The sequence below is a fragment of the Lycorma delicatula genome, chromosome 5 (assembly GCF_047948215.1).
Source record: "Lycorma delicatula isolate Av1 chromosome 5, ASM4794821v1, whole genome shotgun sequence".
Lineage (NCBI taxonomy): Eukaryota > Metazoa > Arthropoda > Insecta > Hemiptera > Fulgoridae > Lycorma > Lycorma delicatula.
In genome coordinates this window covers 175,641,540-175,657,806 of record NC_134459.1, presented here as the reverse complement: position 1 = coordinate 175,657,806, position 16,267 = coordinate 175,641,540, and the positions used below count along the sequence as shown (strand labels likewise).

At 30.1% G+C, this 16,267-nt stretch overlaps 1 protein-coding gene across 8 annotated transcripts in view; it reads left to right on the top strand.

The window, feature by feature from the left end:
- LOC142325609 (UDP-glucosyltransferase 2-like) overlaps positions 1 to 16,267 on the top strand; it is a 103,546-nt gene that overhangs the window by 16,773 nt on the left and 70,506 nt on the right. For 5 of the 8 annotated variants that reach the window (XM_075367563.1, XM_075367568.1, XM_075367564.1 and 2 more), the window contains one exon: positions 13,701 to 13,819. In XM_075367563.1, coding sequence (XP_075223678.1) covers positions 13,811 to 13,819 — 9 coding nt within the window. In that variant the 5' untranslated portion in view covers positions 13,701 to 13,810. Of the gene's footprint in view, positions 1 to 7,297; positions 7,458 to 8,085; positions 8,430 to 8,570; positions 8,746 to 13,700; positions 13,820 to 16,267 lie in introns of those variants that run through there. The other 3 variants (XM_075367566.1, XM_075367567.1, XM_075367562.1) reach the window with 3 other exon arrangements.

Sequence of the window (16,267 nt, the reverse complement as noted above, 5' to 3'; positions counted from 1 at the left end):
GTTTTGTGTTTATTAATGAAAAATTTATATTTCAAGATCACATGGAAGAATTGCAATAATATTTGGTATACACATACAAAAGTTATCAATAAATTAAAGATTACAGTGTATTTTTTTTATTACTGCAATAAATTAATGTTAATTACAATAATTATTATTGTAATAAAGGGAAGTACTGGCTAAAGATGAAATTGCAGGTCTTAATGCCTTATTAAGGCCAATACAGTGTGGCTCAGTAATAAGTTGTTCTGCAATGCAGTTGCGGAAACAATAACCATGAATGGATCCGAATGTTGGCAGATTAACTAGAGCAATAAGAGAAAGTTAGAAATTATGGAGATGGATCGTCTAAGATACTCTACCAGGGTTTCAAAATAGGAATAAGACTTTAAAGGAGATTGGTAGTTGAGGGCTTGGTTGTTCATAGAGTGAAAATGTGCCAATTTGTGTGGTACAACCATGTTAGAAGGATGGAGGAAGGAAGGAAGTGGTCAAAGAAGATTCTGGACTATTACAGAAAGATCCTGAAGAAGAAGTCATTGCAACATAGGGTATGATGGAAGTATTGCAGGATAAGAAATTAGAAATTTGAGATGGTGATTGGGATGCTAGACATCTATGTTAGGGATGCAGAAAATGAATATATTGCATCCCCACTAAAACAAAGAAGAAAGTTATTACAATTTTAAAGTAACTTTAATTTGATTTCCGTAATTTTGTTATACAACAAAATTAATTGGTCAATTTAAAAATGAAAGTTCTGTAAACACACATGTTGATGAAAAAACCTGGTCCTGAAATAACTTGTTTAGAATTATTTCATTAAGAAAATGAGTGTGACATTTTATAGCTTTTATTCATTCATGTACAATTAAATTTTTGATTTCTTGAGTTCTGGCATATATGTTACTGGCAAAAAAAAGTGCCACAAAAGAATTTCAGTTAAAACTGTGCCATTTTTTGTTAAACCTGTATCAAATTTTTGTTGTACAGTGTAGGAACCAAATTAAAATTACAGCACCTAAAATTCTACAATTTAATTACAAGTAGTTTTCATTTAAGAGAGGTTAATTACAAAAATAACTACCTAAAATTAAGATTTTTAAAAGGGGTCAAAAAGGGAAATAATTTCAAATCGTATTTCTATCGGGTTTTGCTGTAAGCAACCAAAGATCAAATTAAAAAAAAAACATTTTATAAATCTTAAAAATAGCATAAAAATATTTCATTTCTGATGAAAATTTTATTGGAGCCAGGTGATATGAGGTACCTAGGTGTTAGGGAAGCACAAATTCTGTTGAATTTTTATTGGTATCAAAAGAAAAACATTTTTTTATTTTAAAGTAGTTTAAATATTGTAGTATTCTCTTTTTATTAATTGAAATGTAGGAAGCTAAAGAGCCGAGGGGCAACTAGGCTTGAACCTCTCTTGTGTGTGCAAGTGATCTAAACTTTGGTGGTATTTCATTTTTTATTGGCCCATTGAAGATGGATTTTTCTTTATTTTTTTTTTAAATGGTTAAATACTACAATATTTGAATCTCTTTACCTTTTTGCATATAGAAAAGTAAGGAAATAGTAAGTAACAAAAGCATATCAAAGCTTAGAAAAAAATATGTTTATTGTATCTAAAACAGAACAAGTTTTGAAAAGTAACAATTCAAATATAGATAGATGTATTTCAATTTTGTCTAGATTTAAAAATGATCTGGTAGCACAGAACAACTTATTCTTAATGGTTTTAGTAACAGTATATTATATTTATTTCAGGGGCTATGGGCTAGTGAGCTCAGGAAGTAAATGAGCTTGAACATATCTTTTGCCAATAAGATTTTTATCCAGAAAGAAGATAATTTTTTAAGTAATTGCCTGAGTATAGGAATATTACATTTTTTGTTAATTTAACATGCTAGGATTGCTAGGATCAACACTAGACCACCGACTGGGTGGTCTAGTGGTGAACGCACGCATCTTCCTAAATCAGCTGATTGGGAAGTAGAGAGTTCCAGCGTTCAAGTCCTAGTAAAGGCAGTTACTTTTCTACGGATTTGAATACTAGATCATCGATACCGGTGTTCTTTGGTGGTTGGGTTTCAATTAACCACACATCTCAGGAATGGTCAAACTGAGGCTGTACAAGACTACACTTCATTTACACTCATACATATCATCCTCATTCATCCCCTGAAGTATTATCTAAACTGTAATTACCAGAGGCTAAACAGAAAAAAGAAAGGATTGCTAGGATCATACTAGATTCTTTGGAAAGACAAGGATCTCCACTTATGTTCAATACTATTTTTATATATGCTTTTTTTTATACTTGTTTAAAGTTTAATGTTTACTTGTTTAGTGTAATATATAATGTAGTTTAATGTATACTTGTTTAAAGTACAATACATTTCAGTAAAAAATGGCTCAAGTATTATATTTTCTTTTTTCAGAGTTTTCTGGGGATTGTGAAGGTGATTCTAGTAGTTTGATACTTCTTGAAAATCCACTTCTGAATCGAAAAATCAGATCCCAGAGTTTGTTGTGCCCGTGATAAGCGTTTTTTTTTCTATGAGTTTATTTTTATAATTTTTTATATTAATTAATATTTTTTATTTTTATAAATTAATTTTATTTTTTATAATTGTAATAAAGGGGATCAAGAGGAATGAAATTTAGGAGGAATAGACATTCAGGAATATATATATAGCAAGTATTTTAGATAGGAATAGGTGACATTCCTTTATAATCTGTATCATTCAGGAAGAAAAACCTTTTAAAGTCAAGGATTTTTTTAAATTTATTTAGTTGTTTCTGAGTACATACTGAACAAGCAAAATTTACATTTACATAATAGATTGGATGAACAGTTTAAATACAAAAATTAATTTTACTTTTTTATTTAAAATTAGCCAATTAAGGAAAATTTATAGCTACTGTACTTCACATAACTCATCTTAATTTAAAGAAAAAATGTTTGAATAAACAATGAGATACGGAGTTTCAAAAATTTTAAGTAATTTAAAAATTGAATACAGTTCATTTTATTTTAAGATTAAAGTTATAAACAGCTGAACTATATCCGATTAGCTTTTTCTTCTGAGATTGCTGCTGGAATCACTGAGCATTGTGGTGCCATTGTACATGGCATGGCACTTACATTTCTTGTGAATTTTGAAAGACAGATTTTTTGTTTAATATATGTTCAAAAAGTGGTTGTGATTTAAACCATGTTTATTTAGAATGTTGTTTTTGTATGTTCAGAGTTAAGTGCATCTAATTTGTATTTTATTGGTGTTTAAACATTCATAAACCAGTCAAAATAACTAATATTCAAAAAAAGATTCTAAATAAATGGAACAGTTTAGATTGCATACGGTTTGAACGCTTTCAACCACGTAGGGGGAAGACACCCAGCTTGTGACGTTACCGGTCGCCATACCACCCCCTCCATTACAAGCCCTGAGGGGCTTTACCGGAGGACGTCTTTAGTCCTTCTAGCTGATTACATTTTACAGTCATCAGCCAGGCCTCGGTCGGGATGCCACCGATGTAAATACCTCGGCAAACATTTGCATCAGTAAAATACAAATAAAATTTCGTCTTCACGTAGGCCTCAAACGGACATCTTCACATCCAACCTAACATGATTCCCCCAAATTAACTAACCGAAAACGTGGAAATGCGAATCCCACGCCTAGTCCAGATTTGACAGCACCGTTCGTGACTGTGAGTGCCACAAGAAAACGAACGAGTTTAAAGTTAAATCAGTGCTCATACCAATCAAAATTATGTCTTACGCAACACAGAGCGTCAGACCTACACCCAAATAAGTCGACCAATTTAGGTCACCTAACAAGGGGAACGCAACCTCATTCCGGTCCGCGCAGGAGCCGGGGACAAACCCCGCACCACCACCCGGTCACATCATGGAGTGTCGCGTGGCATTACCAAGTCATGATCAGGACCGCCACCGGCGGAGGGAAGCCACGCCCTCGGTCGCATGGATTACCATACCCTGGTGGCGCGGCCACGCCCACCAGCGGGAGCCCCAAATCGAATCACAAACAACGCCAATATAAAACCGTGGCACGATACCAATGCGCTTACCTCCAACCAATCCAATGCCTAAGCCGGAACCCTACCACGATCGAGTAACTCCATTAAACACCGCAAGGGCGTGAAGAAAACCAGCCACTATGGACCATTCCTCACGGATCATCCAGTTGATACGGAGATCCAGAAAGGAATGTAACAAATTCCCTAACAGCTCGTGAACGTTCGACCTCGTATCGGGGACAGACGTAGAGGACGTGGTCCACTGTATCATCAATCCCACAATCCGGGCATTGACTCAAATCCACCAAACGAAACCTAGCCAAACTCGGCCGAAATGCACAATGCCCAAAGAGAAACTGTGTGATATGCCAATTGGGGGAGACACATCAAATCGCACCTAAATCAAACACTATAGGTAATATATCACGCGTGTAGCGACCTGTGGGGGATTCGTCCCACCTGACTTGCCAAGACGCAAGGCCCCGGTCTTCAATCACCTGCTTAAATTCTGTCGTCAATAGGTTATTTACCTTAGAAATGTAGTGTTCCTTACGCTCATTAGCCAAGATATCTATTGGTTTGACTCCGGCTTTAAACCAGACTGCCTCCCGCAAGACCGTTCTGTAGTGTTTGAGCCCAGACGGTTTGAACACACAAACACAATAAATGTCTTAAAATCCAGATCAAAATTAGATCCACATAAAACAGCGGCACAACTTGCGTTAAATTATACGCAATTGCAACAACAACAGCATCACCTCAACTGCATGTTTTGACAAGTAATCGGGTCTGTAATGTTTCACCTGATGTCAGCAATTTGCACACCTGTTCATCACAACAGTCTTAGACTGAAAAGTTAACCTCATCACAATCTATCAAACTTAGTAATAAGAAAAAGAGCAAATTAGCTGAATTAAATTAAATAACTTTAATTTTTTATTAAAATTAATTTTTTCACCTAACTGCTTTTAATTTTAGCCATGTTTAATACTTTATCAGTGATCCCTGCTTAACCAGAATGTTATAAAATTTAATTAAAAACGTTTAAAATATTAAAACGTTAAAGACTTATTTACCAGCTCAAATCATTTACATAAACAGAACTATTCTAATACATAATAAAACTATTATTTGTTTGTAACATTATTTAAGTATATTTTTGTTTATAATTTTGAATTATTTAAAATGACTTTAACTAATTGGCCCATCTAGCCAAAACCTGGACTCTTAGGGCTCAGGTCAGCCCAGCTGAATACCAGTCAGTTTAGCGGCTCCTCGGGGTCTTAACTAACTACTAATTCTAGTACTGTAAATTAGTATCAAATTAAGCAATAATTTTCTCACAATAATAGACCTAATAATTGTGACACAAGATTTCAACATGAATTTTCTCCCATAACTCGACTATTTGTCAACCGATTTTAAAAAATAAAATGTCATTTTGTTCAAAATAAAAGGCTTAATATTAGCTGATAACATAAATTTTGATAAAACTAATATTTATGGAGATATAACAAACTGAAAAATTAACATGGCAGCCATTTTGTAATTTGCGAAGGTATTTAATTCCTGATTTTTTGCTAAGCTTAAAACTTTATTACCAAGACGCTTACCAAATATTAATGTGATTCGTCAATTCGAACTTGAGATATAAATTTTTATATAAAAGCAACAAAACTGTGGACAGGGGGAGAACGAAGGAGAAATTGTCATTTTTCCTAAGGATATTTTTTGTTTAGTTCTACAAGTAGAATTTGAAAAAGTATAACCAGCCTGCCAGTTTGGAAACATTCTGTATATATATATATATATATATGCAATTCCAATTAACTGATCTGCTAGATTGAGAATGTACTTGATGCATGCTAAAATTCAACCTACTGGCAAATACCTCGTTTGAATTTTGAAAATCGGACGATTGTGCAGAAATATTTTAAGAGCACCACATCCCATCTCCCAAAACAGCACTCTGTTTGTCACCAGTTGATAGTGATGATTGGTCTAACCTCCCACAAGGTTAGATATCCTCACATACCTCACCACCTTAGGCTCACACACAGTTCCCACAAAACCCTTATGACACCAGAAAGTTTTTTAATTTATTTAATATTATTTTATTTAATGTAAATTTAATTCTATTATTTTTGTAATATTCATTCAATTGATTCGAATCGTTCAGTTCAAACCCGGCTCACACAGTGATAGAGATGCACAGTTCATAGTTCATTAATTCAATTCATTAAAACTTGTGCTTCAACCAGTAAATCTCCACTACTACGTTTATATGTGTGTATTTTTTAGAGATTTTTCGAGATGAATTATATATAAAAAGAAGAACTCTACACAGTATTTTTCTTATGTGATCCCATCTTATTTGTCTACTGTTCTCTTTAAATGTCTAATCTTGCATCTTTTGTATTCCTGCTGTTATACCTTTTACTCATTGCTGCATGAGAGTGTATCAAAATATATATAATTAAATTTTGCCATTCATTTAGTTATCTTTTTCTTATTAAAATTTTACCTAATTGGTGACAAATTTCACATTCGTTGACTTGCAATATGATCAATATTCATTAATTTGCCGTTTGGTGAATAATATTGTCTTCTTCATCCAAATTGTTCTCAGTATAATTGAAAGCGAATGGAAACGCATCAAAATCTTTGCTTTGAAGGCAAATAATTCGGATTCCAAGCTTCTTAATGAAAGCATGAACCTTGTCTCTCATTAATAAAATGTTTTTATCACATCCTTGTAAATTCACGTTCAAGTCATTTAAGTGCAAAAATACATCAGCTAAATATGTCAACAGCAACATATACTCATCGTTCTATGAAAACAAAAAAGAGTGGAGTTTGTTTATCCTGGTAAAATATTATTGATTCCTCTCACAATTCCAATAACTGGGTTATCACTTTCCCCTGTGATAACCATCTGACTTCTGAATAAAAACGAAGACATATTTTCTTCTCATCATTTCATCGCATAGTTTAGCAAACCAATCTATTCTGTAATGATCGACTTTTAATAAAATTAACCAGTTTTACAGCTACGCAAAGAATTTGTTTGAAATTTTCCAGCATGTTTTTTGTGGCAAGAGTATATCTGTGAAGGAAGCAGTGCATCCATTCCGCCCTTGGTATAAAACAATATTTTAACTTTTTAATAAATTCACTGTTCCTTACTGTTATTACCTTTTCACCATCACTATATATTGAAATACATTTGGTCCATTCTATGTTTTAGTTTTTAGTAGCATTTTTTTTTTCAAAAAATCCCAAGGGTTTGCTTTTATAAACCAGTTGTTTAGTTTCCAAGTGTTGAATTAATTTTGATGGCTTCATGCTTTCATCAGAGACAACTTAAAAACAAACAACACAACAACTGTGGCTTTCCATCCAGTGAGGTAAAACCATAATTTAAATAATTGTCATTTTCAAACTTATCTTTTTATCTCTTTGGATTGAACATGATGGTCATGACAATAGTATATGTTTGCACTGGCCTCCATGTTCTCCTGACATATATATATATATATATATATATATATATATATATATATATGTGTGTGTGTGTGTGTGTGTGTGTATGTATTTAATTATTGTAAGTTTTAGTTATATTCTAGTTTATATTACAGGCTTTAATCCAATTACAATTCGAGCATTGGTTACACAAAACAACTATGTGACTGTAACTTTGCTTAAACCCTGTTGTCAGGCAGTATAGTCTTTAAATAGAAAGTACTTAAATATTTTGGAGCAACCATAAATATTTTTATAACACAAAGGACCCAGTTATTTAAAAATTCATAAATTATGAATTCTGAAAATAATACTAAAAAAGAAAATTAAGTAGTTAACGATAAAACATTATTTTACACTCGTCTGTTTTTGCTTCACAAGCAAATAATATATTTCATTATCATTATTATTAATAATAATATCTCAAGTCATATTTTGCATAATTTTATTTTGTCTTTAAAAAAAATAGCAGTATTTTATTTTTTTCATGTTAATGAATAATTTTAAGATAAGCTAAATTATATGTTTAGAATAATTGAATAATTAAACAAAAAATACAACCTGTTTCTGTTAATCGTGCACGTACGTGACTTAAATCTGTCTAATAATGCATATGTAGTGCAAAAAAAAATAAAAAAATCACTGCATCCAGCTGGTGATGTTGGAGGATGTGGTATATATACTGACATTAGCTACTGTTAACATTATTTTATCTCTTCTGTCATCATTAACTAGTACTATTAGTTATTTATCTGTTGGTAATATGTATGCACCATTCTTCAGCACTCTGCTGCTGCTGCTGCTACTTAGCTTTGCTGCTGATTGTCAAGACCATAGCCATGTTATGAACTTGAAATGTAAATAGTCTTTTACTAAATTATTACACTTATTATATTCTTTATATATAGATAATTTTTTAATTGAATTTTTATTTCAGTATTTTGGTTATTTAAAGTCTTTTATTAAAGGTTTTTCATTTTACTTTCTGTTACCACTAGTTTTGTCAATATTCATTGTGCTACTTCTTTTTCTTTCCAATGAGTGTGAAGCTGAAAACTGAATTAATAATAATAAAAAATTATTATTAAATAATAATTTCATTCTATTATTATATCTGTTTAAAACAGAAATAAAAAAATAAGAAAAATATATCATATTATACGAGTATATACTGTAAGTAATTTGTTATATCATTTTCCTTGTTATATTTTAGGATTTTTAGAATCTTTTTGCAGTTATTTGGCTTTTTTAATGTTAACAGTTGTTTCAGTCATTAATGTTTATTTTTAAAGATTAAAGAAAATGTTTTTGTATATAAATTTAATCAGCTAAATGAATCTAAAAAACTGGTTTTATATATAAATGTAATCAAATAAATGAATCTATCTGTACAACAATTCCAGCCATGCAGTAATTCATTGGTTGTGTAAACTGTACATTAAGTAATTGCCGGATAACCAAGTATTTCACTTTAAATTTACATTGAATTAATTATTACATTATGTTACAATAGTTTCATACTTTTAGATAAGTTCACATTTTTAAATATATATTAAATATGCTGTCTAGTTAGAACGGCTACAGGATTTATTAATGTTATTTTTTCAACATTTTAAAGGAAAGTAAAGATTTGTCCAATTAATAATTCTAGCAATGATTAAGACCAGCTGGTTCATTAGCAAATAAGAAGAAAGAAGATGACAGATGTTTACATTTAGACAAGAGGACAAAGAAACAAATGAATCAGAGCACTACCTGAAGAATTAAATGCAAGGAAAATGTTATTATTATTGAATTTATTCACTCTTCCTTAACAAAAATTATTTTCAGAGAAGCTAAATCTACAGTTCTTTTTACAAATAATATTGAAATTTTGTAAAATTCATTAGTCAAATGTTAGAGAATAAAATTTGATAAATAAGAAAAGTAAGTTTTTCAAATTCATTTAATTGAACTACATGTACCATTGCACCAAATAGTAGACTTTTTAATCCATCTTACGGTGATTAAAACAAAAATCTCTCTAATTTTGCCTTTGAATTCATTAATTAGAATTGATTTAATTTTTAACCAATATTTTTGTAGTTTCTCTGTTTCATTAATATTTGTAATTACATATTTTTCTAAGTCATTTTTAGTGGCTTTGTTTTTATTATTTTTATGTGCATATTTCTTTATTTTATAATTATATTTAACTAAAAGTGACAAAAAATAGGAAATTTTGAAAAATGTAACAAAAAAATTTATTGACAGAAACCAATCATTACAATTAAAAAATATAAAATATCAAATTATCAAAATACCTAATACCAATTTTGGAAAATTACATCCTCCTCTATGCACTATGCCAATCTGCTCCATTGCAAGCTGCAACAACTCAGGTGGGATGCCGTGAATTTCATTTTGTTTCAATTCATCCAGTGTCTTTGGCCGACTCTTATAGACCATAAGGTATATATATAGAATATATATATATAAATAGTAGATAGAATATATATATAGAACAGGTATATAAGAAGAATCACAAACTGACAAATCTTGGAGGCCAGGAATTGTCACCGTATCTTGAGATGACACGGTTACCGAATAATTCTCGCACAGCTGCCATTGACTATCTTGCAGTGTGCGACAGTGCACCATTCTGTTGAAACCAGACTTCGTTCTGGTGTGGGATTGTTTAACACAGGTCTGACAAAAGTCTGCAGCATCTAAACATACCAATCCGAAGAGACAGTCATCGTGATCCGCCCCTCATTTTCAAAAATGTATGGTCTGATGACCCCATTTGATGAAACTGCACACCATGCCTTGCTGCTGTGTAAAGGGCTATCATGAACTTCATTAGGGTTGCTGTCTGCCCAGTAACGATAGTTGTATTTGTTCACGTAACATGTGAGATGGAAATGTGTTTCACCTCACATCTACAGCTTGTCCAGCGATTTGTTATCCTCATTAATGTTTGCCATTACTTTATGACAGAAATAAAAGTAGAACCGGTAAATGTTCTTCATTTATTGAACAATCTGTAACTTGTGGATGACGTTTTAAGTCGAAATGAATCATTCAGCAAACACTCTCTCACGACAACCTGACTGCAGCTGCTTTTTTACAAATTGAACACCATGGGCTCTGTACATCTAAAACGCGTGTAGCCTCGATATTGTGTGGAGTACAAGCACTTCCTGGTCATTCTTTAGGTTTTTTCAGAGCTGAGCCAGTTTATTCAAAGTTTTTAATTCATGTTTTGATGGAACATGCCCTAAATTGTTATGCCATCCCTTTGTTCACTTTCCAAATTAATGTCGGTTTTGTAAAACATTTTTATAACAAAAGCATGCTGTTGACCATTCCACTGCTCTGAGCAGTAAAGGTTGCCTCTGCATGAAGCAGTGCTGCCAACTGTACGTAGTTGCCATTATGCATATCAAAAGCCCCTTTTTATAACACTGTTACCTATTAACCTTTCTATTAATTTTATTTATGATCAGTTTAATATAAAAAAACCATGAATAAGCATTAATAGAAATTTAAATATCAGAATATTTTACATATTTTTGAAATTAAAAGAATAATTTAAAAATAATAACATACATTGTTAGACATGCTATAAAAAGAATATTATTAAAAAAACTATTAGTGATATTTAACAAACATAAAAAAATAAATTTTTCAGCAGTTTAATTTCAATAATCAGACACTCTAAATTATTACAATTCTTTTTATTGTTCAAAATTTGATAATTTACCTATGAAATAACCAATTTTATGTATAATGACTGAACCAAACTTTTAGGAATTAATAAAATTACGTAGTGTAGAATATAATCACACATTATATACACTACAGGCTGTTACTTAGATGACATGATAATATTTTATAGTTCTTTATAAAAAAAAAAAAGAACGTACTATAACATTAATAAATGGAATACTTTAACAATAAAATAAAATCTTTATGTGAGTTTGAGAAAAATCTTGAAAGCTATAAATACAGTTAATTAATTATTAAATAAAAAGAACCATTAAATTGAGGAAAAACAATAAATAACAATATTACAATACATAAAATTAACATTGTCTGTGTGTGCTTTGTGCTTTTCTTTTGTTAGTAATATTTGTGACCATAGACAGTGTGGATCTTTATATATTATAGTGTAATATTATTTAATGGTTTCTACAATACTGATGGTGTATATTTTATATAAATAAATTTTATGTATATATATATATATATATATATATATATATATATATATAAAAAACTTAGTAGAAAAATCAATTTTTTTTTGGTTATTGTATTTGTCTGTATTCCCCTCTGTACTAATTATGTCAAAGACAAAAGTACAAAAAGTTAATCATCAAGAGTACAGAAACAAATAATGCTTCTTACTTTAAGCTCATTGCTGTTATATAAAGGTGCTTTTGAGTATTTTCTTCATCATGCTAATAAAACGTATTCTTTTTTTTTTAAATCACTCATTAAAAATTTAAAACTTAAAATTGTAAGCAAATAAAAATATGTAGTCATAAACGTTAAAAGGAGTAAATTTTTTTATATAGATATGTTATATTATTATTATATATTTTTATATATTATTAAAAAAAATTAATATTTTTATCTTTTATGACTACATATTTTTATATGTTTACAACTTTAAGTTTTAAATTTTTATGTGTGATTTTTAAAAAAAGAATGTTTTATTAACTGTTGATGAGAAAAACCCTCGAAAGCGCTTTTATATAATTACAAGCATAAGGTAAGAAGCATTATTGAATTCTGTACTTTTGGTGGTAAACTTCATATACTTTTATCTTTAATATTTATATAAAACTAGTGTTCCTCCGTTATGGCTTGCGATATCAATAGCAAATATTTTTTTCAATAGCAGACTTATTTTTTTATAAATAAAAATTATCAGGAATATTGTTTTTAGATTTTCATTAAATCTTGATAAAACATTAAAAACATCTCTATTAAAAATATAGAAAGAGTGTATGATAAACAGCAAATTATTACCCAATGCTTAATAAAGGAAAACAAAAAAAGGAAGTAAGAAAATTGCCAATTAAAGGTAAAAAAAAGAAATATAATCCTCAACCTGGCATCCGCACAGTGTGGTTTGAGATCCTAGATGATTTATCTAACCATATATGGTAACCATGAATACCATATATGGTTACTTGTGTTTCCTGTCACGGTCAGGGGATGTTCTGTTATTATTATTATTATTATTATGTTCTGAAAATCTTATTATTTTTAAGGGCGGCTCATTTCGCTCGCCCTTCTTGTCTAATGAGAGGACTCTACCCCTTGGACCCCACTGTGTTTGTTAAACTTATGCTCATGAGAATAATAATGATAAATTAAGATTAAAGCCTGTTCAAAATTTATAAAAAATATTAGTGTATTGTGATTTCTTAAGACCAACCGTTTGGTCAATACAGGACTCGAAACTTTGAGTGATCTAAGAATGTGGGTTTCAAAACAATCCATCTTAAAAATATTAGTTGTAGTTGGTTACCTGTGCCTCATACGGGTAAAAATGTATTTTTTCAGGTTTTAGTGTTACCCGACAAACACCACTAGGAGGTGACTGTAATTCGTTTCTCAGTTTTATTTTTTATATTTTAATTACTTTTATTTTATGTTTTTTTAGTCTAGTAATTGGAAACAGGTGCAGCCAGTTGCATCACACATCCAGTAACAGTGGTAGTGTTGGCTGAGTTGCATTCCACACACCATTTCACCCCATAAAAAACAAAAAAATCCTGAATATGGTTTTTAGATATTTATCTATCTGAAGAGTATTTGCAAGCCCCAATCTAGTGAATATTTTGCTTAATATAGTGGGAAATGAGGAAAATTTGCAATCATTGTTCAGTTTTTTTTTACCTTTCTTTATCCGTTTCAAGCTTAAATTTTGTAAAATCCAGAAATTAATAAATTAAAAAAATCTTTTAGTTGTATTTTAAATATATTAGTGAGGAAAGTTTTGCAATTGTTCAGAAATTTAATATCAACATACAGCCCAGTAGTAGTTTTTTATTTTACTGTTTGTAAAAGGTGTCTGAATGTTCTGTTATTGTATGTATGATATTATTGCATTAATATTTTTATTTTTATTCTAGATGGTGGGCTTACAGACTATGAAAGAAAGAAAATTTTGGATTATCATAACAACGTTCGTGCCGAAGCTGCTCTAGGAGACATTGAGGGTCAACCAGCAGGAAAAAATATAATGAAATTAGTAAGTAGCTTGCTTTGCATTGATGTAAACAAATAAAATAAATAAATAAATATTTTATTCTGATTGGAGCATAATAATAATAATATAGATCATGTCAATACAAATTATAACCTAAATAATAGCAACAGTATAATTCAAAAATTTAGAAGGTGTTATTGAAAATTGTTTTAACTGCATATTTATGTACTTGCTGAATGGGATGCAGAAAATTAAGGATTTTTTGTTAACTAATTTTTTTTTTTTTTAATTCAGCAACAGAGCAAATCGTTACCATAAAGAAAATCTTTTAATTATATTTTAAATAATTGGTGGGAAAATTTTTCTAATGGTTTGCGATTTATTAAAAACAGAAACATAATAAGGCCCTTTCTCATAAGCTGAAGTATTCTGTTGAGTTAACAGTTCCATAGTCTGGTTTTATAGAAGTGAATCTTTTTTAAAAATAAGTGGTCATTCTTTTTAATAAATATTCCAAATTTTACTTGTCTAATGGATGCAAATGTTGCAGATGTGAAGATTTGGTGACACAAATGTCAAATGTTGCCTATTCTTAATAGCCAACACTTGATAAATTTTCAGTTCCCATATGTCTATGTGTTCTTATTCAATGAGTTTTTTATTAGCAGCCTACAAAACATTATTTACCATTCAATTCAAAATATTATAATATTCCCTTACTCTTTTAAAGGGTGAATTCCAGTTTATATCCTTTAAATGTAAATAAATTACTATGTACATTCTAACCTTTCTTATCTGTTTTCCTTTGAAGCACCATTCGGCTAGTAGAATATTTACTTTTAGATAAAAAATTAAATCTAAGTCCTTGTTTTTGGTGGTCTATAGACCACTTCTGAAATGCATCAAGTCTCAGAAACTTACAGACTACTGGAAACTATATTCTAGTGTTTGTTTGAAAATTCTTTAGTGGAACTAATATATTTGGATTCAATTTATAATATAATTGTGTAGATCAGTGTGTTGAAATTTTATTAAAATTTAAATTACTTTCAACAATCGGAATTAAAATCAACCAGAAGCTTTTTTATCAGTACTTGTAATGTTGCAGGTTCTTTAATGGCAATGTTGCAGATGGTTCTTTTGCTAATGATGCTTATCTTACAGTGGTTAGGAAATACAATAGTTTTTGATTAAACAGTAGTTTACATTTATTTTGTGTTTTTTTTTTTTTTTTTTTTTTTTAATTTATATTAGGCTTTTTAATATATAGAATGCCATATTCAAGATCTGTTCAGAAAATAACTAAAGTTTATTTTTTTAATCTTTATTAATAATTTTACAGATTATTGCTTCTTGTCCCCTTTAAAGTACTCCCTTCCCCTATTTATACACTTTTCCCAGCAGTTTTTTCCATTTTTTTGAATCCACCCTGGATAGCTTCATTTGAAATGGTTTTTAAGATTCGTGGCGAATTTGCTTTAATGCCACCGTTAGTCTCAAAACAGCGTCCTTATACACTGATTTTAATTTTCGAAATAAGAAACACTTGGGGTGTTTAATAAGAAAGGGAAAAAAAAAAAAAGGTGCTGTATCCATAAATAACAAGCCTAGTAAAGTCAGTTACTTTTATACGGATTTGAATACTAGATCGTGGATACCGGTGTTTTTTAGTGGTTGGATTTCAATTAACCACACACCTCAGGAATGGTCGAACTGAGTTGGTACAAGACTACATTTCATTTGCACTCATATGTATCATCCTCATTATCCTCTGAAGTAATATCTGAACAGTAATTCTCGGAGGCTAAACAGGAAAAAGAAAGGTGATGTGTCCATAATGGTTATAGAGTTCTGACACAAAACAGTTACTTCCAAAATGATACCACAATGCCAAGCTATTTCAAAAAAATAGCAATGATCATAACCAGTAAGAGATTAAAAACACATCAGCACATACATAACTTGTATTTTGAAAATTTAAAGAAATATTTGTATTAAATTATATTTTAACAATACAATTTTATAGAAAAATAAAATTAGCGATATATATATATATATATATATATATATATATTTTTAAATAATTGAATTAAGTACATTCAGTATACATTTTAATACAAATATGTTGGCATATTTGGTAAGTTAATATCAACTGTAACAGTATATTTCTATCCGAATTTATTTTTCACCAATAATTTGTACTCGTATATCCCATTTTCTGGACTTCTGTTCCACATGTCCAAATACTGACTTTAGACGTTTTTAGGCCCAAGTGTCTTGGGATTGCCCAATTCATTATAGAGTAGTAGAAAAGTCTGTTAACAAATAGTAAAAAGAACTACAGATTTAGATACCTACTCCATTCAATATAAATATGCTTCCAATCAGAAATTTTGATACAGCATTAATACATATTTCCAGTTCTTTGAACTAGTTAAAAGGTGGTACTAACAAAACGATACTGTTTTATTAATCATAAATAACCCTTTG